Raw genomic sequence first — 21,978 nt, forward strand, 5'->3', positions numbered from 1 at the left:
CAAATGCAACACATGTCCACATGTCCGTCAGGTTCGGTTGCTTCCCAAAACGGGCAGGGCTTAACCTCCGGGGTGTGCTTTGGCCCGGTGCCATCGTTCCGCGTGCGATCGATCGGATGCAGAATGGCAGGCTCCGAGAGGCGTTTCGATCATCGAGCGGCAACGAGCGAGATTGGGGCGAAAAGTGACCCAAATGTCGAAATGAAACACATGCATGTATCGCCGGTGCCACCGTTAACACTAATTTATCACATAAATAAGTTTTGCTTACCTTCCCACATTTACACACACCGTGCCGTGTCTTGCTACGTTTGGCAACGTGTGCTCAAGGAATCAGTTTCGAAAACCCCGCCTTCGCTTCGAGCTGTCACTGGAAACGTCACCTGAGGCGAGTTACGTCACCTGGACAAGTGGTTCCCCGAGGCCGTTTCCGGTCGTCAATGTCGTGCGCGTTTCTGCCGGACCCGAGTTGTCCCCGCGAAGAGATCTTGCCTTCCCACTGGGGCTGTCGTCTGAAGTTCTCGCAGAGTCAGAGACGTCATTATTGTTGTCGTGGGCACCAACACAACCACCGGTGGAACCTGCAACACCAGGCACGGTCAGAAGATGGTTGCCGTTGTTCCGCGGTGGAGGACTTGGGTTCCGAGATGACACACACGAGGCCGCAGTTGTTGTCGTAGTGGCCGTCGTCGTTGGTTCTACGAGTAACCGATGCTGTACCTTTGAGCCAGTCGTCAGTTGCGTTGTGTCGGAGTTAGTGCGCGTTCTCGACCGTTTCGGCATGACGCTGTTCTCGAGCTTTAGCTGAGCGTTCACCTCAGCTCGGGCCGCACACGTGCACGCCTTCAGGAAGCTCTTCTTGAAGTTCTCACTCAGATACGCGTACAGGATCGGGTTGATGGCGGAGTTGATGTAACCGAGGCACCCGACCAGCAGGAACAGGATCAGATCGAGTCGCGTGCTGCACGTCTCGAAGTCGGACGTGATGAGCGCGACCTGCGAGATCCAGTATGGCAGCCAGCACAGGATGTACACCGTGATGACGGTCAGCACCAACTTAGTCACCTTACGGTGTGAACGCCGCTTACCACGAGACTTTCCCGTCGTTTTAGGACCTACGTTACGGAGCTTCCGGATAACCAGACAGTAAAACGTCATGATGAAGCAGAGCGGGATCACGAAACCGAGTATCAGCGAGTACACCGTAAACGTGTACCCGGGCAGATGGCCGTGCGTTTCCGGCCACAGTATCTGGCACGAGTACGTGTTGGGCTTTTGCTCGATCACGTCCGCGTAGATCATGATGGGCAGCATGATCAGAGCGGATGCGAGCCACGCGAGCAGTGACACGATCCTGGACACCAGTGGCGTCCGGTACTTCGGTGACGAGATGTGATGACAGATCGCAATGTACCGATCAGCGGACATGATGAACAGGAAGATCGAGGACGTGAACTGCGTCACCGAGGTGCTCACCATGTACGCCTTACACATGGCACCACCAAGTGTCCACCGTTTCATGTGCATGGTAGCGATCAGGAACGGGATGCCGATAAGGAAACACTCGTCCGCGATCGCGAGGTTCAGGATGTACATGTTGGTGACGGTTTGCATGTTGGAGAATCGTAGCACCACGTAGATGACGAGTGTGTTGCCGAGCACGCCGACTAGGCAGACGACCGCGTACAGGAACATAAACAGGTAGTACGTCGTGGGCATGTCCGTCGGTGGACACGTAAAGTTACCCATGGTTTGGTTGAGTTGCTCTTCGTCTGGGTACGCGCTGAACGCGGACGTGTTTCGATCGATTAACGAATCGTACCCTCCGAGCAGGAAGAACGACGTAGTGTTTCCTTCTTCCATGGTGGGACTCGTTGCTGGAGCTAGGTGTGGTCGAGTCGTCTTCTAGCTCGCTTCTAGCACCATGCTAAGTTGTCTGAGGGGGGTTGATTTTACTGAGCTTCAAATTACTTGACCTGGAAAGACGAAAACGGGGCATTAAAACAAGCGAAGATCCATCACAGCATGAATTCTGATCAAATGTCATTACAACACCGCCAATCTAGTTAGCACTGAAGTCTCCACAGGAGACCAAAGCTTTGCTGGAATAAATTTGCTCCGCAAACTTGCTCGAATTCGCAAGGTCGCGTACAAAACAGTAAATTATTTTGCCTGACTCTAACTTTTCCTGGCAAGGCTTCCGACCCGGGCAGGTGTAGTGTCTTTCCGAGAAGAAGGAAAGCTTCCCACCAAATAAAGTAGATTACAACAAAACTCACGACAATGCGCCATGGCGCCACAATTCTGAAGCCCGGCTTCGGTGGAGGGGCTTTACTTCAAAATCTCGGCGTACGCATTTAAGCAGGACAATCGCATTCGTGTGCCCATTCGACTCAAAAAGGACCGACCCAGCCGACCGACGTTTGGCCGCTTTGTGGCGAGATTTCAATTGCTACACCATCCGTCTGAGTGCGGCTCGAAATTAATTAGTTTCCCATTGTCTAACCAGTCCGGTTCGCTGGGGTTTTTTGGCTTTTTCGCGTCCAACCCGGACTCACACACAAACACCCCGTCCGGTTTAGGGGTTAATTAGAGCCAGTTTTCCGCGCACCAGTGGACAGTCCGCCTTCTGGCGGGTGCCTTTTCCTTTGCATTTGCGTGTGCACTTGCACGACAAAGCGGGTCGACAAAGCAATTTGCTAAAAGGTACCGCGAGCACAAACACGCTCCGTAACGCAATATCTCGCGCTGACAGGCGCCATCAGGTGGAACCGGGTGTTCGTCATTCACGCCCACTGTTCACATACCGTGGGTCCAGGTGGGAATTAATGCCACTGCACCAAATCGGATTAAATTGCAGTGTCAAATGCGTTGCTACCCTGTCGGGTGTTTCATGCTGCGGAAGGAACTGAGCTCAAGCAAACGCGTCTGCTGAAAGTATCGATAACGGGGAACTGTTTGTTTGGACACTAGAGTTTTTTTCTCTGCCTTCCAATCTGTATAATGTGTCGCTATTGCGCTGCGTTGTTTACTCAAAAATTATGCACGCAAGCGAACCAAGCAGCATCGAAACACAAAAGCACCACAATCCCTCACAAAACAACTCCTCACGCCTTCGTTCCTAAAAATAAATCGCTAAAACTACAACCGGCACTTGGGTCCATTTTCTTCGGCTGGGCGTGGAGCGTAAACAGTGACCGGTAGTGATAAACCTTCGGCACGCTGTTTAACTTGCGCGTGCCTGCACCCTTAGCAACTGGGCGCCTCCATCTGGCTCTCCATCACGACACGACACGGGTATACGGGTTCAAGCTCAAAACAAACAATGGCCACCATTCGTGGCGTTCGATCCGGCGACACGAATGCGCATCGATATGCACGCCAACCGTTTGGACGGCATCGCTGTCGGTGCTAAAAATAAACGCCCGTAAACGATTGCTGGAATTTACATGCAATTTAAAACGATTACCGCTGCACATGAAATGCTTCGCGCGGCAAATGGCTTTCGGAAACACGGCAGGATAATCAATCATAGACGGTAAATAATACGCCACCGATGGCCGGGCGCGATGACCCGGCGCGCAAATAAGGAAGCTAAAAGCAAATAACGCAAATAAGGCAGCATTCCCGCTGGTGGGTGGCGTGTGCGTGCGTGGCCGCGCAGAAAAACACGGTGTCATTTTTACGGTGTATTCTTTTTTTCTTCTTTTCTTCTTCCTCGAACCATCTGGCGTGAGATAGTGTTTCTATACGGTTTATGGTCCCCTGCTGCCATCCGGCACCGGTTCGCTGTTTACTTCTCTCATTAAACAACGAATCGATTCCCCGAAACGAGCGCGCTCCGGCTGCGGTTGGGTGGGATTCCATCGAGTTGGGCCGAAAAGTGAGAAAACTTGTTTGTTTGCCCGACTGGCTCGTGTTTGTTTGGGCTTTTAGTTGTGGCTAATTCGGTGGCGTGGTTTCGAACCCACCGCCAGGGGGCGCTTTTGTACGGATGACCAGGCGTCTCCATCGTGCGGGCTATTGTCATATCCCATGGCAAACGTCGCTAAGTTCAATAACTCGCTGGCGAGCGAAAAAGAAAGCGATCACTTAGCGCACAAATCGACCGTGATCGAAGTAGCCCTCGGACGGTTGCCAACGGTCTTCGGGTTTGCTATTAAAAAAAAAAGGAAAAGAAATCCAAGCCATCTCGTCCATCGCGGTCCATCATCGTTTTGCGGTGGCAAAAATTGAAAAGCTTATAAAACGAGATTGCACACCGGCTAAAATTGTGGGCGAGCGGAGAAAAAAACCTTTCGCACAACGATCAACTCTGTGACCATGGCTCCGGTGGGTGGTATATTTTTATTGCCGCGCGAGTTAAGTGGTTATGAAACATTTATGATATTTATGAGCAAATCGCTTCTGGCATAAAACGTAAATATCGATCTCGCTGGAAAGTTTGATCGGAAAGCCAATTGAAGCCCAACCCGGTGGGGGAAGAAGCAAAAAAAAAGAACAAAACTAAAGTACATCCCAACATTGATGAAGCAAATAAAACTTTCCAAATGAGCCACTTCACGGAACCGTGTGTCAGTGTCCTGTGCCATTTTCGTCCTCGGATCGAAGCAGCAAACGTGCTCGTGGAACGATAGGGAGATCTTTTTTTAACAAAAAAAATAAACATAAATTACAACGTCACATCCGGTGCAACGGGATTACACTCCCCATCGCAGAGGACGCAATTTTTCGACGTGCGAAACTCATCCGTCCTCTCACCCACACCCCTCTATTAAGCGTGAAAAGCTTCCCAACAGCATCGCACAGTAATGCCGCAGTTCGCGGCTTGATCTTCCAAGCACAATATTTTTCCATTTTTCCCGTGCGACCCGTGGCGACCGAACAAAAAAAAAACAAGCAAGCCAACCAGTAGTTCCGCACTGTCCACGCCGTGCCGAATCTGGGTCACGTGCAATCGATCCATCCCGAACCCGACGGTGACCGACCTACACTGATGATCCGGAATTGGCTTCCGGTGGCAGAGGGAGAGAGAAAACGGAGGAGTAGGAGAGGGGAAGGCACGATTGTGCAACAGTCGCCTTATGTCGCCCAGAGGGCGAAGATTTATGACACCAAACCTGTAAACCCGAGAAAATCCATACCACTGGCGTCACATACTTCGCGTTCTCCCCTCCCCCTTCCCCTCCCACCGGCGTCCGGCACACCCAAACGGCTCGGTTGGTTCATAATTTCCACCAGACTCTCCCTCCCACCCCCACCATTAAGCGTTATCAAGATCAGCATTGGGGCGAAGGGCCCGCGGAGCGCTTTAATTAAATTAAAACCCGTAAAACCACCTGTTTCGGGATCAGCTTAGGAACTTTAATTTTATCTGCCGGCGGAGAGATAACTTTAACTTCGCCTCTTCCTCTTCGCACCTGCAGCCCTGTCGGAAATGGAGCGCTGAAGCGAGGACCGAGCGAGGGGGTGGGGGTAGAGTGGGGGGTGGGGCATGTTTGCGCCACGGCGCCAGCGCTAATAAGTTTACCTCCAAACAAACAATCTGTGCACACGACCGACGCTGAAAGAGCGGTTTGCCTGTGTGTCGAAGCAAACGGATCTGTTAATTAAAGGTTGTCCAGGCAGGCATCCCCTACCGTGCGCGTGTGTTTGTGTTTGTCACAATCGGTTTGGATGTTGTAACTCATTTCAAGGCGGTAATAGCAGCGAACAGCAGACCAGAAAAAAACATGCTCGTACATACCTCAATTAAAACGCGTCCCCGTGGGAGGTGGGAACCTGGCGATAAGTTATTGTTAGTGAAGGAGAGCTTTATTGCATCTTCACCGGAGGGTTGGTGTTCTGTTAATCCGCCAATTTTATGGCCCGACAGTAAACAAAGCAAGCGGAGTGGGGTTAAGATCCTTCCCCCGTTAAACTGGGATTTATCTGCTTGATCCTGCTTTACAGCCGATCAAGTTAAATTTCAAGTGACTCTTGGATGATGAATCATAAACCGATAGCGGGCTTGATGGTCCATGATTACTTTGATCGTGGTTTAACGGGCCATACGGTTGCTGTCATTTAGGGACGTTTGTTGTAGAAACATGGCGGGAGTAATGCCCAAATTGCTGTCCCCAAGAGCTAAACAAGGTTCGTTGAGGTGCATCTCGAAAAATGCTACCAAAACTAAACCGCATTTTCGCAGCATCCGGACGAAAATGGCGCCTTGTCACATGACGCATCCTTGGGACAGCGATCCCGTGCGTCCGGTGGCTGTCACGGGACCAATTCCGATAGCCCATCAGCGAGTGGCATACAAAGCGCGCGGCTCATTGAATGAAATTGCCCCTGGCGTCGTCCCGCTGCTTAGCAGGAGAAATGTGAAATCTATTCTCAGACCCCATCGGTTTCATCGCCAAGCGCCGGAGACGGAGCGCGCTCATCTCATTAGCATACAGAAAATAAACATTACAATAACCGTGCCGTGCCGCCACGCTGTCACCGTTTTGACAACTGTCGGCGCAGGAGTACTGTCTACGGGGTGATTTTGAAGTCGCTCCCTGTCCGGCTCACGGGGGCGTGACACGGTCGCAGGCACGCACACGGGACCGAACACGGGGTTGGCCCACATGTGAATAGGTGGCTGGTAGTAAAAACATCGTGGGACAAGAGAAGCAACACAAAAAAAATACAACGACACCGGCAACAACGGCAGGAGACAAGTGAAAGGTGAAAAAAAACACTCACACACACACAAGGCAAACACTCTTGCTCTACACAAGGATGAAAGAACCACCGGCACACGGGAAGCATGTCAGAAAATGTATCGCCCGTCGCCAAAACCGTGTACCAGGGTACGGTTGGGTGGAGCAGTTGAGTGATACTCGCTAGACGTTGGCTTATCCATGAGCTAGCGCCATGACGTCAGGTAATGGCGCGGCTGGGTGAAATCTTCTGCTATTAGTTCGCATTTGCCGGCTTGCACGTGATCGGTACAGTTGCAGTTCCGACCGGAAGATGGGCCACGGGGAAGATATGAATGAATTGAATGTAAACAAATTTCCACCTTCTCGGGGAGGCACGGGACAAAATGAAACCAAATAGTAGGCGCTGGGCAAACAGCGCAAAATGCTAACGATAATGGCGCTTGTTGGAAGCCTCCTGCTTTCGCGGCAGTTGATTCGCGACAAAAGAAGAGAAAATACATGGAACTAAACACACACACACATACACGAAATACACCAATGAAATACACCCACGCGCCTTAATTACAACCATTTCACCAAAAAACACAACTATTTCGTAGAAAAACAACCGCAAAAGAATACACGCACCTATATAGTTCGCATTTCTCTGATGACCTCTTTTTTGTGTTGGGCTCTTGTTTGCTAGCGCCTTTTGATGATGATGATGATGGTGATTCTCATTGGTAGTGGAGGACCAATTTTTTTGTTGCTCGCGCCTAAGAAAACGCCACACAACACGCTTGTTGGTGGGCCATTTTTTTTTGTTCCAGGAAGACAAAAAAGAACCGTCTTCCGAGGACACGAGTCACGCTACCGGTGGACGAATTTTGGGGTGCTCGCTTGTAACAGGATCCGTGTAGGCCAATCATCGCTCAAAGCTTTTACTTATCAGCGAAACTCACGTTTGATTGGGCTGATAACCTCAATTTGACCCACGCAGCGTGAACTTTTAGCAACCCAATTAGTTCAATTACTAATTTTGATCGCCACAAGAGCGACTCGGGCAGGGTTCGTGCGCCCGCTTCCTTGTTTGCGGGAGCATCGTAACAGAATAGGCGTGGTGGCTATTTATTTACATTTGTCTCGCGATCATAAAACACAACGAGCCTAAATTATGATGTATGTCGCTACGCAACGCCAGTCGTTGTGTTGATCTGTTCGCCTTTATGATCCGGAACGAGCTCATTTGTTCTCACTCCAGAGGCACACTGGCAAGGAACCGGGAGGATTTACAGTACTTTGAACGTAGTATAAGTTTGAATTAGGTGCTGTTACGCTGATCGTCCTGTTCGCAGACACACGCGACGATTTACGCTCCTCACGTTAGGGGCTTCGGCAGTAAAAATGGAAGTACACCTCCGTAAGGTCAATAACAAACAAACACCGAAATCTCGTTTGGGGTTGGCCTGGACGAGTCTAGCGGCCACGTTTACGGTAGCTTTCAATTATTCCATACATAAACAGCTCACGGTAAACACGGTCGGGGCTGTTTTGGATGCCCCTCTACCGAAAACCCTACCGTAAATGGGCCATTTGGGATGTTCGACAAAAAGAAGCGAATAACAAAACTCAACAACAACAACCAAAAAAAAACAATAAACAAGCGCAAGCAACAACAGCCCGGTGGGAGTTCCCCTGGATAACTACATCGGGGCCATCTGCATCGCAAAACTCACGTCCCCGTTGGTGCAGTTTCGAGGTTTTCAGCTACGCCACCGGTTCCTTTATTCGGCCCTTTTTGACCGGGTGAACAAGAAAAAGAGTGTGGGAAAAGAAAAAAACGCAAAAAAATCACCCGAACACAGAACAAATAGATCATGCTTTTTGTACCGTTCATAAATATACCGAACCTACCAGGCTGGAGGCTGCACATGCTTCGTGGGAAGCAGATGAACTTTCTGCCGTCTGCCTTCCTGTCCTCAAGTGCCGCCCACTTCATTTCACACCCTACTGGCGGGCACACATACAACTCGGAAGGGATAGCGATGGCCACTTCAGGTTTTTATCGTGCCTCCCCCTTTTTTTTCGCCCCACCGACCTTTGATAGCCGTGTGAGAGCGGGTTTTTATTCATCTTCTATTATTTTGAATCTTCAAAAACTCTTCTCACAAGGCACCGCAAACAGACAGCATAAAATGGGTAGCTTTAAGTGCGCACGAGAACCCATCGCCCGGGAACGGTGCGAGTGCCAAATTGTAGTACAGTCATTTTTATTGGTCCAAGACCGAAAGCACGATAAGCCGCAGAAAAAGTGTGCTCCCTGCAGGCGGCGATGGTGGACGTAAATTATGATTTATTGGTCCGAATTTCGCGTAACTTTGATAGGCTTTGTCCCGAGCTTAGCGGTATGCTTGGCAGGATGCTCTTTGGAAGCAGCTCGCCGGGAAGTTTGCAAAGTCTATTATGGGGCGCGCGAAAACCTATTAATTCATATATATTTCAATCTCGTACAATCGCCACTCTGACAAATTGAGGCCTCGGCGTGCCGGCCCTGGAACTTCACGCACCGGTGATTATTTCCACCGTTACGATTCCTGATTCCCGAACCAGAAGCTCATCCCGGGCCTGGTGTCATTTTTGTAACGCCACCGTTCTCATTTCGCTAGGCATTATTATTTCGCTGTTTATTCAATCGCGCTCGGGCCATCTTTCAATTTCATTGCCCCACAATTTGTCTCCTCGGCAAGATGGCCTCGACGTGGCCTGAGATGTTGCACCCATGGTCTCCCCTCAGACCGGAATCGAACGTGGGCCAAAGTTGCTGAAAACTTCCATTATGCTGTGGGCAAGGCTGTGACATTCGGCGCTTCCTTTGCTCCGGGTGCCAAAGGCCTCCCGAAAGGCCCCGTCCGGTTGGTGTTACAAAACCGCACGACTTAGGGCCGCGGTTTCAAGCCATTTTCGAGAGCTAAGCCAGAGAGCGTCGTTCGTTTGCGGTTGTGGAAAAGGAACAAACGAAAATGGTTTTAACGCGGCGGAAGCTGCCAACATTACCACCGAACGTGTCACTATCGCTCGAACTGTCCCATACGGTTGCCCGAAAGTCGAGGCCTGCTCGTTCTTCATCATTTGATGCTTCTTATTTTTTTTTTTTTTCCTCAAACAAAACTACTTCTTTGCGAGACCGCTCGATGGGCGCTGTTACAACATAAAAGGCAGGCGGGCAGGCTTGTCGTGAATATATTTCCTTCAAGGACATGTTTCTTTCGGGGAGGGCGTTTTTGCCTCACCCGGAAAGCCTCTCAAAGTTAGCTGACTGGGTGGTTTTTTTTTCTTTTTCCGCCGTCTCCAAGCACGTAGTCATAATAAAAAAGATGATAGTTTCCAACAATAAGTTGTGAGGCTAAACTGTTTACGAGTCTGTACAGTACAATGCCAGCAAAAATGTCTCTCGAGCACCAAAACGGTGCGTCATTATTTTCCCATGAGCGGAAGCGATTCAGCGCAATATGAATCTATTAGGCAATAGTTTGTCTGGTAAAAAAAAAAGAAATGCATCCACTCGACCGGAAATATGCGCTACATTTGCAGGATGCAGAGCGCAAGCGGGTCAATCGAGAAGCACATTTTGTAAGGGTAAAATACTCATAACCATACAAATGACGATCATCTGTACCGAACGGCTCGACCTAGGACATAAGGGATGCTTTTCGGAGCGACCGCTTTTCTAAAACCATCGAACGAAGCCAACTCGGTCACGCCGAAACCCCACGTGCGCGGGTCCGGGAAGAAACTTTAAATTTTCCATATGTTACACGAGCGTCGCGGAACTAACTTCGGCCAGCTGGGAAAGCTCGTCCCAGCACCACGAGCGAGATGCAAGAGAAAACGTGCTAAAAGCTTTCACCGGCAAGATCGCCAAGATGCTGGCCAGTAGCAGCAGTCCGAGTGTCCCGGATGGCATCGGCATCGGTGCACCGGTGCACTTGCACATCCCTCGCCCTCCATTCGGTGCCATTTTCCGCCCCAAAAACTATCTCGCAAGAAACAAACCGACCGGCGAGAATTGGGTCACGCTGTGTTTACGTTGGGACGCGGGTACGGAAACAATTTTACGATTATTACCGTAGCGCTCCGCACGAACGAGTTCCCTCGCATGAGCGCCGCCGTGCACGTTTCAAGTGCATCCTCTCGGGTCACTCGTATCTGCGCCCGGACGTCTTGTTTCATCACGTCGCGTCACCGGCACACACACACTCGTAGGGGTGGAATTTGGATTAAAGGAAAGAATTTCACCCAGCACAGGTGTAACCCATAGCTGGACCCATATCATGGGTGAGGGAATTGAAAAAAGAAAACACCCACACACACACACAGGGAAAAATGAACGACAACGCCCGTGGAATGGTACGCCGGCATTCAGACAGAAAGCATCACGCTTGGTTGGCAACATTCTAGAAAAAAAGGGGCACATCTTAAAAGAGGAAGCTCATGGTCGCGAATTTCTTTTTAGCTTTTCGCTACACCGTGGCTCCTTGAGTGATCCTGTCGAGACGAGCGGGAGCGTTCAGAGAGAAAAAGAAAACAATGCAATGCAAATGGAAACCGGCCAGGTCGGTTGTTGCCGACAGCACGAAAGGGGCAAGTTATGTGTAAAATCTAAACAATTTTGCTGCCGGTGGTACCTGGTTGCCGTCATCGTTGAGATTTCTGATCGTTAGCAGCGATGGTGAACCAGTGCCAGCGCCAGACGCCTTGCATTCTAAGTCAATGGAGCCGCCCGGTGGTTGACGATGGTTCGGCGCAGAACGTGCAAAAGTTGGTATGTTTCGGCGAGTTTTTAAATCATCCCACGTATTTACAGCTGGTCTGCGTATATGAAATTCTTTCGTTTCCCTTAAGTGATCATACATTTTGCTACAGCTGAAGTGCATCGTTACATAGGAGAGGAAAAAAAAGCAGAAGCACACACGAAAGGTTTCTAATTAAGTGAAGTAAATTTTTTCTTAGAACACGAAAGTTTGATCTAAGCCATAAATGTGAGAATTCCTTAATGTATCCATTATGAGTTCTGTCAATGCATGATTTGCGCAAAACATATTCATATTTCATCTTTATTTAATTTTCTGTCATAGATTATTATCTAGTTCAAGTCATGTTTTTTCCATTACGGTAAAATACATTTTTCACCAAAAAAACCTTTACCCTAACTGACACTGGTTAGAGTTTAAAATAACATTGGAAACTAGTATTCGCTGTGACCACATTAAGTACTAGGCACCAGGCGTCTCCATCAAGCAAACACACGAGGCGTGATGGAGACGCCTGGTGATTTGTTCATGATGTGGCTCCAATAATACTTATTATCCAATGTAAATTAAAATGCCACAGAGTGCGCTATATTTCACAATCAAGATATGAAAATAAATTCCTGTTTCAACGGTATTTACAGAAAAGATTTTGTTGCGATATGTAGAAACACGATCAAAACTGTTGTTAAACGTACATTACTTACATTCAATAAACTTCAAAATGTATTGAGGTTTTCAACATAAGTTTGTTTTTATGAACTATCCATGAAATTATTTCGCAGCTATAAAACGTATGTCAATCTGAATTTTTCGTACAGACTGTTCAATAAATCGAATACAATGAAGGCGTCCTATTATCCACTACAATGGAGGCGCCTGGTGGTTAACCTTCCATGGCATACTTTTGATTTTTGAATAAATTATTTCAACTGTGTAATTTGATATGCCATTTTAGCTATGAATAATCTCATCACACCTACTGATCGCGCTTAGTTCATTCATAACATCAAACACATGCCCACCTACCCTTGGTGAAACACTTCCTAAGCGTAATAGGAAAAAAAGAAGAATAAGTACACCCAAAAATGATCTCAATCGTCATACCTGCGTGTTAATATCCATATCCAGAGTGCTCAATCAAGTCGGCGACCATTATCACTCGTGATGCTTTTTGGCTGCTGCCGAAGCCGTGTATACATTATATTTATCTCGCTCTCACTCTCTCCACCTCTCCGTTTGTTCGATTCCTTCGTTCAAAATCGTTCACTTAGCTTCAAAAAACCATCAACCTCAGGTACGGTACACTCCACCCACACGCACGTGCTGAGACGACACACCTGTAGCAGTTCGTCTTGGGAATGTGTGTTTGGGCGTGCGTTCGCTAGGATCCCGCCGCGAACGGATTTCCCCGATTTATGGCTGCGCGATGGCGATGACAACCGGCATCCGGTAAGGGTGGCATCCCTCCGGCTACGGGTGGCTTTTATAACTTTCCCATCCGAAGCACTCTTATCGATCAAATTGGAAATCGTACCGAGGCGCGCTGGCACAACAAAGCGACTGCCGGAATGTCGGGTGCACCCGGCCACCTCTCTCTTTCCCTTCACAGTCAGGACCTTTTGCAAGCAAGGGCAAATAGCTTCTGTTGATTCACCCGCGAGCTACACTTTCCATTCGCCGACGCACTTTGTTTAGAAGCCTCGGAATGCTCGCTTGGAATCGGCGAGCGCGCGCGCGCGTATAATTTCGCGATTTAATTTCGCCCTTCTACTGATACCCACTGGTTGCAAATTGGAATTTTTGCCGATGCCGCGCATAGCTCACTCCTGCTGGCTTGCAGGCGACGCCAAGGGTTTCCCTATTCGTCCTACGCCTCCACCCACCGCCCTCCTTCGTGTTGGGCTAGGTTGTGTTGCGTTGCCACCGAACCGTGAAGCGGCACCGATCACAAACGATTAGGCGCGCAGACTTGGCAGAAAAATATGCTGCTATCGTTAAAAACTCATAAATTTTCCATCGCCCGGCACACGTCGTAAATATTTTGCGAGCATACACACTCCCACTGCACGAATGTGTGTGTGTGTGTGGGTGGGGACGGTATCGTTCTGGTGCCTTTTTGCTTTGCTTCTTCTTCGTCTTTCACCTATCTTGTTTCTCCACCACTTGCTGTCGCTTTGTTTTGCTCTTTACTTTTCGCGTCTACCGCGTGCATCGCCCTACAACCCGGTGCACCACCCAATGGCGCGTTTGCCACGGCCACGACAACGCCACTGCAGCTGCATCGCGCCCAACTGACCCGCGTCGCAGTTTAGTGTTTATTTTTACGCCCGCCCAACCCCTTTGCGCGGGTCTGACGATCTCGAAATGGCCGTTCGCGATGGAAGCCGATCACGGGTGACCTGATGGACGCGCGTCACCCAAACACTCCCGTACCCGGACCCGCGTGGGAGCACGCGGTTTGCGCGAGTGCACTGGCTAATTATCGCTCCGTTTTTCCCGCTCGCGTACACAAAGAAACACACACACACACACGCGCACAAATTGACGCACTTACACGCCGGCACCGCACACAGCCACAGGGATTCTTCCGGCCACTGATGGGAGGCCAACGATCTCACCCCTTCTTTGGGGGGCCTTCGATAACGGTCAATTGCACGTGGGACGGCTACGGTGCCCAGGAATGGAAGGCTTTTTGGAGTGTTTTCCACCGCACAGTCACCACCCCCTCACACACCTCAGTTAACACGCGGTTGGTGCCGGAATCCGGAAAACTCGGCCACGCACAATGCACCGCCACCATCCGCCAGTGCAACGCCGGTGCACTAATGGGCGTGTGGGTACGCGCGCGCGAGAGACGCAAGTGCAGCTAGCCCGCAAGCTGCCATTACAATCCGGTAATCGAAAATTCCTCGTCTAATTCCGATTGGATGCACTTCCACCGTTCGGTTGGGGTGCCCTCGCTGCCCCGGAAAGTCATCCGGAAGGAATGCACGGTAGCGCTAAGCAGACAGCTAGCTGTGTGTAACGAACTTCGAACGCGCCGTTCGACCGTTCGTGGGAACGTAGGTGAGAGTTCTGCCGGTCTGCTGTGAACGGAACCGCTTGCATCGGCGGAAGAAATACGACTCTCCATTTATACGCCGGAACGGCCGGTGGTACATCGAAAACGCACCCGGTACGCTGGCGGTAACCGACTCGCCTCGTGCTGTGTTCGGGACGGCTTCGTAGATGGTGGCGCGCACACGAACACCCCGTGCGTAACCGAACACGGGTTGCCAATGGGTTTTCCGCACAGTGGGAAAATAAAAACGGGAGCTACGAGATGTGCGGACGATGTCTGGACAAGATCGTGTGCATCGCGTTTTCGATGCTCCCAGGTATCTTGGGGTTTTCGAGCAGTTTAGGGTTGAGAACGAAGACGCGATTGTGGACTTTGCTAAGCATGGGAGCTTTTAGTACTTTTAAGCAAGGCGAAGCATAGCTTTTAGTGTGTTTGATGAGCTTAAGCGATTTTCACGATCGCTTGGAGGAGTTCACGCATTTGACAGTTACGTGTAGTAAATCAGTTGTAAATATTAAGTGCTTAAGCTGTGAACACTATACTAGCTTTTTTTGAAAACAAAATGTATCGTTATGGGCTAAATTTAATTCTAACAGACCTTGCAAAATGAAGAAAAAATTAATATCTGAAAACGCTTGCTGCTTTAACATACACTTTAAGATCACTGCTTACAATTTTAAAAGGCAAACAAACCGTTAAGCCTTTGAGAGTTTTGGGGCCAACAGGATACAGATGTTAAGAAAACTAGCTAGCGTTCGAACGAGAAGGATAGTTATGCGTTAACATAAATAGAAGCTTACGAATGGATTGTTTTTAACTGACGCTGAGACGTTTATATTGCTCCAGTATTTTTCATCGGGAAACAAAAGCTTGCGGATCGTTTTGTAGGATATAAGATTCGGTTTTGAGCATTAAATTCAAAATTGAACACACAAAACTGAAATTATTATTACAATATAATGAAATACAGTTCATAGTTTTATCTTAATATATTTCTATTGCGACTTAGTGATTATTTATTAGACTAAGACTACCTATTTGAATTGATTTTCGAATATAACCATATTATTGGCACTATAAATCCCTAGTGCTCACAGTGAACGGTGTAATTCCGTTCGTGTATTCTTCTTAATTCAAGGCATCTTATGAAAAAACACGTTGTATACAATTATCCACTTCAGGAAGTTTTAGGTTGTTTGAACTATAAAATCAACTATTCTGCTTCGATTTATCCTTAAAATAATTCATATGCCTTAACGAGAACCAGACAACTTATCAGACGTGAAACTGCGTTGGAGTTCATGGTACTACGCATACCTACTTTGAAGAATGTTTAGTGGCGTATTTCCATAAAATTGACACATTAAAGAACAAGTCTAGTCCCTGGACCAAGCTGAAGTGGTTGTAGTGTCTGATAAGATTTATTCAGATTTGAGGTGATCAATTACACGCGATTTAATGACATAATTATATAAAAATAAGTACCACTTTCAATTTCACTTACTAAAAGTATTCTTTCTGTCCAGAACAGACACGAACGCTTAGTATAGAATCCAGCCGACACAACAGACTGTATTCCTGGAATAAGTAGCCAATTTGAAGACAATTTAAAAGGCAATTTTCTTTAATTATTTGATTTCTTCTGGAATACAAATGACGTTTCGTTGATAACAATGGAAGTGAATTATTTTGTGTATTACCGGATAACATAACTACGACATTTCGTTATCTTCATTATTAAATTCTGACTGATGTTTATGAAATAATTGTGTGCTTTCTATATATGCTCAGATAGACTGATACCGCAGTATTAGCCAGAACATTTTGTTTGGCATGTTGTATACTAATAGCTACTGTTGTTTTTTAACTCCAACTTAAATTTCGAGAGGATGAAAATTGTTGCTTGCCACAAAGAAAAATATGTACGCTCAAAACGAAAGAGTGTAACACAGTAGCGATACTTTGTAATGCACTGCATGTAATTATCGTGTTTGTATACCGTTAGGATAAGTTCTGCATCACAACTACTTACTTATAATTTCTTTTCTTTTAGAAAAACATTACTCATGGATGTGATATTCATATATTTGATCCAACCAACTTATAAAAACAACTCATAAAAGATATGACAATATATCGTATGCATACATTAAACATCTGATTTCAATTCTTTTATTTTCAAAAACGTTTACATATTTCCAAAATTTAAAAAAATACTTAAAATAATAATGTTTGCGATTACCTACTGATTATCATCCCAGTTACCTGCTCACTAATATTACTTTTCGTAACTTTTAGAATCGATATCCAGACACGTTATTTTTAAACAAGGATAAGATGATTGATTTTGTATGAACGTCTTACAAGAAGTTCTCGAAACTATCTCATCTGCTTCAAAAATAGGCATAAGCAAAGTCTCTTTGTATTTTACCAGTTCATCTAACTGACTGTCGTAGTACATCTGAAACCCTTTTTCAAGATTTTGCAAAGAGCCATGACTAGTAAACTGCGCTTCCCGTTTAGATATAATAAACCCATTAATGAAACACATTTCAACATCAAGAAGCGTCCGATCATAACTCAACGGACAAGATGAAGGAACAGAATAGTCCTTCTTGCGGTGAATTGTGATTACATGTTCATACAGTACTTTCAGGTTTCTATAATGAATCTCACAGTAAGTGCATTTGAATGTCATAATGTGACGCGCTATATGTATTCCCATTTCTAATTCATTTTCGTTCTGCTCATCACACTGACTGCAAATGTATTTCACTATTATGTTTTTGCTGTTATCTTCTTTGTTCACTTTTTTCCCGTGTGTCAGAGCCCATTCAAGGAATGCGTCGTCAACATGATCGTAGGGTGATGTTTTTTCACTGTAGCGGCTATGGAAGTGATTGAAATGCATACGGAATTCGTTTTCATTACCCGAACCATTCAGATAGGCGCATAGACCACATTTGAAAATATTCCAGTAGTCTGTACAAATGAACGAAAGAGGGAAATGTTTTTTATCGTGATGAAGTCGTAGACTCGCATAAGTATCTCTCACATCGCAATAAAAGCAACAAACTAATACACGCAATCTGAATGCAATGATTGACTCCATCTGATTGCCGGCAACATTAGGATCAGTTAGAAAAGCTTTGCTTTGCGATTTATGCACTATACTACAATGCTTCTGCAAAGACGAAAATAACTCAAAGCTGCACTCACAAAAAATGCAAGCAAATTTGGTACAGTCGCTCCATCGGTATGACACATCTTTTTTTACAGCCACTCTCTTAGACAACCTTCGCCCTACAGAAGAAGTTGTCTTCTTATCTTCTAGGAGCTGCGATGTGATTTGTTCATTTGTTAGTCCATCCGATACTGTTGAGCTATTACTAGAACATTGTTCATGATCCTTCAAACTACTTATATCGGGTAAGCCATGTGCTTTTTCTACTGAACTGCCTTTGATTTTGAATTTCATCGCAACTGAGGACATACGTGCATCAACTTCTTGAGTTTGGTTTCGACGAAATAATACTTCATCATTGCTATGAAATTTAGCATAACTATGTTCTCTCCAAACAGTGCACATTCGACTGCACTTACTGCTAGAAGAAATTATTGCTGGATTTGTAGCTTCATTTCCACTCTGCATCTTTGAATGATTTGTTATCTCATTACTATCATCAATTTCCTGTGCTACTACTGAAGCTGACGCTGATCTATTCCCATCCGACTGACCGCTACATGATGACAAAGGAACAGTATCCTTTTCACGATCGACATCAACTAAATCTAAATCGTTGGAAGAGTCTGTATCTGCGCTTTCGCTGGTCGATGAGTTATCTTGTTCCAAATGATACATTTCTATCATCAATACTTTCTTTCCTGGGTGAGTACTTTTGAAGTGTGACAACCCTTCCATGTTGGTGAAAACTCGATGATTGCAAAGTGAACACATGAAACGTTCTCCTGGTAAATCATGGTCATTTTGCATATGTTCCATAATTTTCTGCCGCATAGAAGATCGTATTTGGCATACATTGCACTCCCATTGTTCCAAAGATTCCCGCAACACTTTTATCGCACATGTTGAGATATGATTCATTCTAATGTGCATAGCTACATTGTCGAACGAATAATGAAAGTAGTTACAGGATTCACAATAATATAAATTTTCTCCATGAAAGAGTAGATGCTCCAATATACGATGGGTGCGATTTATCCAAAATTTTAAACTCTTTCCACAATGTGCACAAGGATAGTAAACTGCATTTCTACAACTACAGTCAATTACATGCTTTTGAAATGATAATTTACTAGTTTCAACTTTACAGCAAAATCCACATTTGTAAATTGTGCTGTAATGAATTGCTTTAGGAAATGCATCAGGATCTATGGGGAGGTTCACCTGGTTAATTTCAACATTATTTGAAGCGGATTGTGAAGCTGATAATGGCTTAGTACATGTCTTTGGTTTCTTTGATAGTTTATCCAAGGAATTTACACCCATTGCTATAGTTCGTTGAATACATTTACGTTTTTCTGCTTCAGATAATCTTCCTGGCATGACTACTATTATGTCACATAACAAATTCTTTTTCTTAGGATGCGCAAAGGAAAGTTGTACCGTAGTACATGAATGATCTTTACAGATATGACTCACAACACTTGTCAACAGAAAATGTTTATAACAACATAGGAAACAAACGTACTGGTTGAGCCTATGAACTGTAAGATGTGTTATGAATGCACTGATGGTTTGTAATGGAAGCAAACAATGTCTACACGTTATTAACATTTTACCTTCTGTAATGGACGTCTTGTGATCCTTCTGTAAATGGGTTTTTAAGGCATCCAAATCTTCAAATGCTTTTTCACATTTAAGGATACCACACACGTTTATGTCAGAACATGTTAACGGATTAGAAGCAACGATCAAACTCAACGCTCGGTAATATTTATCTATGACTTCTTTAAAAGCATCAAAATGATACCGTATCCGTTCAAATGAAGGGTTATCATTGTCGCTATTAGTATGTAAAGACGGCGTTCTAATGCGCTTGCCATTATCTGATATAGATTGCAAGGCATTAGAAATAGATAGATCGTTTTGTTGGCTCTCCTCCTTAACAATTTTAACAATGGTTGGCTTAAAAGACGTTGTGGCCGAATTTTTCCCTTCCCTAGCATCTATATTTATGTCCAAACTTATCGGAGATTTGTTGCAGCTATTACGAACATAAGGTTCTGTAATTTCCATTGGCATTAGTTTAATTTTTTTCCCAACGGGAATTTTGATCTTATCGATTTTCCGTTTCTTATCACGATCAGCATTTAACTCGTTGGTTACAGAAGAAGCACTGACTCCATTACATATTGAAGCGGTCTCTAGGGCTTCAATAATTGTTCCGTCCGCAGAAAGTTTTATACCACCGTGAACGTTAAGAATTTTTGGTACATTGAGATTATTTTCAACAGGTGCTTGGTCATCCTTTTTTGCTACGGCAGAACTGTATTGTGGTTTGTCAAACCCCTTTTTCGAACAACCAGTAAAGGGTAACACACTTCCTCTTGGAATTTTTACTCTCATATCTAGCAAATAAGTTTTCTCCGTTTGCTCAATTTTCTGCAAAAAAATTATAAACATTTTATAATCAGAATGAATCAGATAACGACTTCTTTATACTTACGCATTCTCGTCTTTTTGAACAAAATAACGGTTTTGACGAATGAACATTGCTGAGATGGCGTTGCATAGACTGTTTTATATTACAAGCATACTCACAAAACAAACATTCGTATATGCCAATGTAATGAGTGAGTAAATGAGTTGCGATAGCATATTTCTTTATTGTTTTCAAGCACCAACAGCACGTAATAACATTGCTATGGTGTTCCAACTGCATGTGCTGAATGTACGATGCAATAACAAGAAAGTTCTCATGGCAAACTGTACAAATAAAATTCAAAAATTAACCAGACTCATATTGATATCAATATAATAAAAATGATATATTTTTTACCTGTGCACTTCAACATTTTATGTCTAACTTTTGCCTTCACAGCATCTGTCATATAATGAACGCGTGGTATCTCCGGGTGTTGAGGAATTTGAAGTATAGACTCTGTCGAGCTATGCTCCTCCAAATGATAAAGTTGCAGATGATTATAAACATTCGCTGCATCCAGTGAGCGATAGAAGCAAAACTTGCACTGGTATCGACATTGTCCGTGATGGCGTTGAATATGATCGATTAGCTCAGTGATTGAATTAGTTCCAACCGCACAATATGAACACGATAAGATCCCGCTGGCATCGTCATGTTTTTCCAAATGGTTTATCATTGCACTCGTGTTGTCGGTAGTAAAGCAACAAAAGTTCCCCATACATTTGTAAATGTGGTATAGACTCTCTACATCTAGCATTGGACAACACCATTCCCAATGTTTCCTCATTGATTTTAATAGCCATGGTTGGATTATATTTTTTACGCTAAGGAACTTATCTGAGGTTCGATGCATTCCAAATCCACGCTTTGATACGGTTAACTGCTGAGAATCCTTCAATACAACTGGAAAAAATTAAAACAATTAAATGACTGAAATGAACATTTTTATTTATTTTGAATGTAAAACAAGCTTAAGTGTTCCTCACAAAAAAAGAAATGCGAGGTGAACATATGAACATATGAATAAGAAAAAATATATGAAGAGAAACGGCATGAAGAAAATTTAAGTCTATCCTTAAGAAGATTAAACAAACACGAACCTTTAAGATAAAAATCTATTTTTAATTTTCAATGCTGAACAAACGAGAAATAATCCCAAAGAAATAATACCAAAGTAGTGCGATATAAATAATTATGTCAAGCCATTGTTATTAAATTTCTCGCAATAACACAATTGTATCAAAATACTTAATAGTTGTTTAGATGTATTTAACATTTTACAAAAAGATCATGTAATCCAGCAATGTAACTTATTCATACCAATAACTATTGGTGAAAAAAACATAATTAATAACAGTCCCCAAACGCGATATTTTTTATCCTTCCTATTCTACCAGATGCTAAATCGATATCATCAGTCTTGGAAGTCAATGTGTAAGTTCGATCGATTTAATATAATTAATACTATAGCTCTTTTCAAGTATTTACTATTAAGAATATGATAAAATATAAATTGCTTCACAATATATAACCTCACTTTTTGATTACCCACTATGTGGATGAGATGAGATAAGAAACACCATGAGTGAGAATTCAACTGCACTTGACAGGTAGAATAGCATTTAGAAATTAATGAAAAATGACATCAAGCAAAATGTTCACAGAGGTTATTCCTTAAAACTTACAATTATGTTGATCACTATCTGTTTCTTAGGATACTTTCTTAAACAAAAAACAGAACACGCTGTATGTGTTATTACCATCGC

General features: G+C 44.9%; 2 protein-coding genes across 2 annotated transcripts; both read right to left on the reverse strand.

Moving 5' to 3' along the window:
- Positions 1 to 393: 393 nt before the first annotated feature.
- On the reverse strand, positions 394 to 1,863 carry LOC128726856 (somatostatin receptor type 2-like). The gene has a single exon (XM_053820699.1). It carries the CDS (start codon positions 1,861 to 1,863, stop codon positions 394 to 396), a length of 1,470 nt encoding a protein of 489 aa, XP_053676674.1.
- Positions 1,864 to 16,783: 14,920 nt separating this feature from the next.
- On the reverse strand, positions 16,784 to 21,065 carry LOC128726867 (zinc finger protein Xfin-like). The gene is made up of 4 exons (XM_053820711.1): positions 20,567 to 21,065; positions 20,234 to 20,493; positions 18,147 to 19,374; positions 16,784 to 18,026 (listed from the first exon to the last, which is right to left on the reverse strand). The coding sequence occupies exons 1-4, from the start codon at positions 21,063 to 21,065 to the stop codon at positions 16,822 to 16,824; spliced, it is 3,192 nt and encodes a 1,063-aa protein (XP_053676686.1). The 3' UTR covers positions 16,784 to 16,821.
- Positions 21,066 to 21,978: the final 913 nt, after the last annotated feature.

Source organism: Anopheles nili, chromosome 2 (assembly GCF_943737925.1).
Source record: "Anopheles nili chromosome 2, idAnoNiliSN_F5_01, whole genome shotgun sequence".
Lineage (NCBI taxonomy): Eukaryota > Metazoa > Arthropoda > Insecta > Diptera > Culicidae > Anopheles > Anopheles nili.

Coding starts and splice junctions, on each gene's coding strand:
- LOC128726867 (XM_053820711.1), bottom strand. CDS start 21,065: ATGCATCGAACCTCAGATAAGTTCCTTAGCGTAAAAAATATAATCCAA. Junction 19,375..20,233: donor GTTCAAAAAGACGAGAATGC/GTAAGTATAAAG, acceptor ACCCATTTACAG/AAGGATCACAAGACGTCCAT. Junction 18,027..18,146: donor AGCAATAATTTCTTCTAGCA/GTAAGTGCAGTC, acceptor GTATGTCCTCAG/TTGCGATGAAATTCAAAATC.
- LOC128726856 (XM_053820699.1), bottom strand. CDS start 1,863: ATGGAAGAAGGAAACACTACGTCGTTCTTCCTGCTCGGAGGGTACGAT.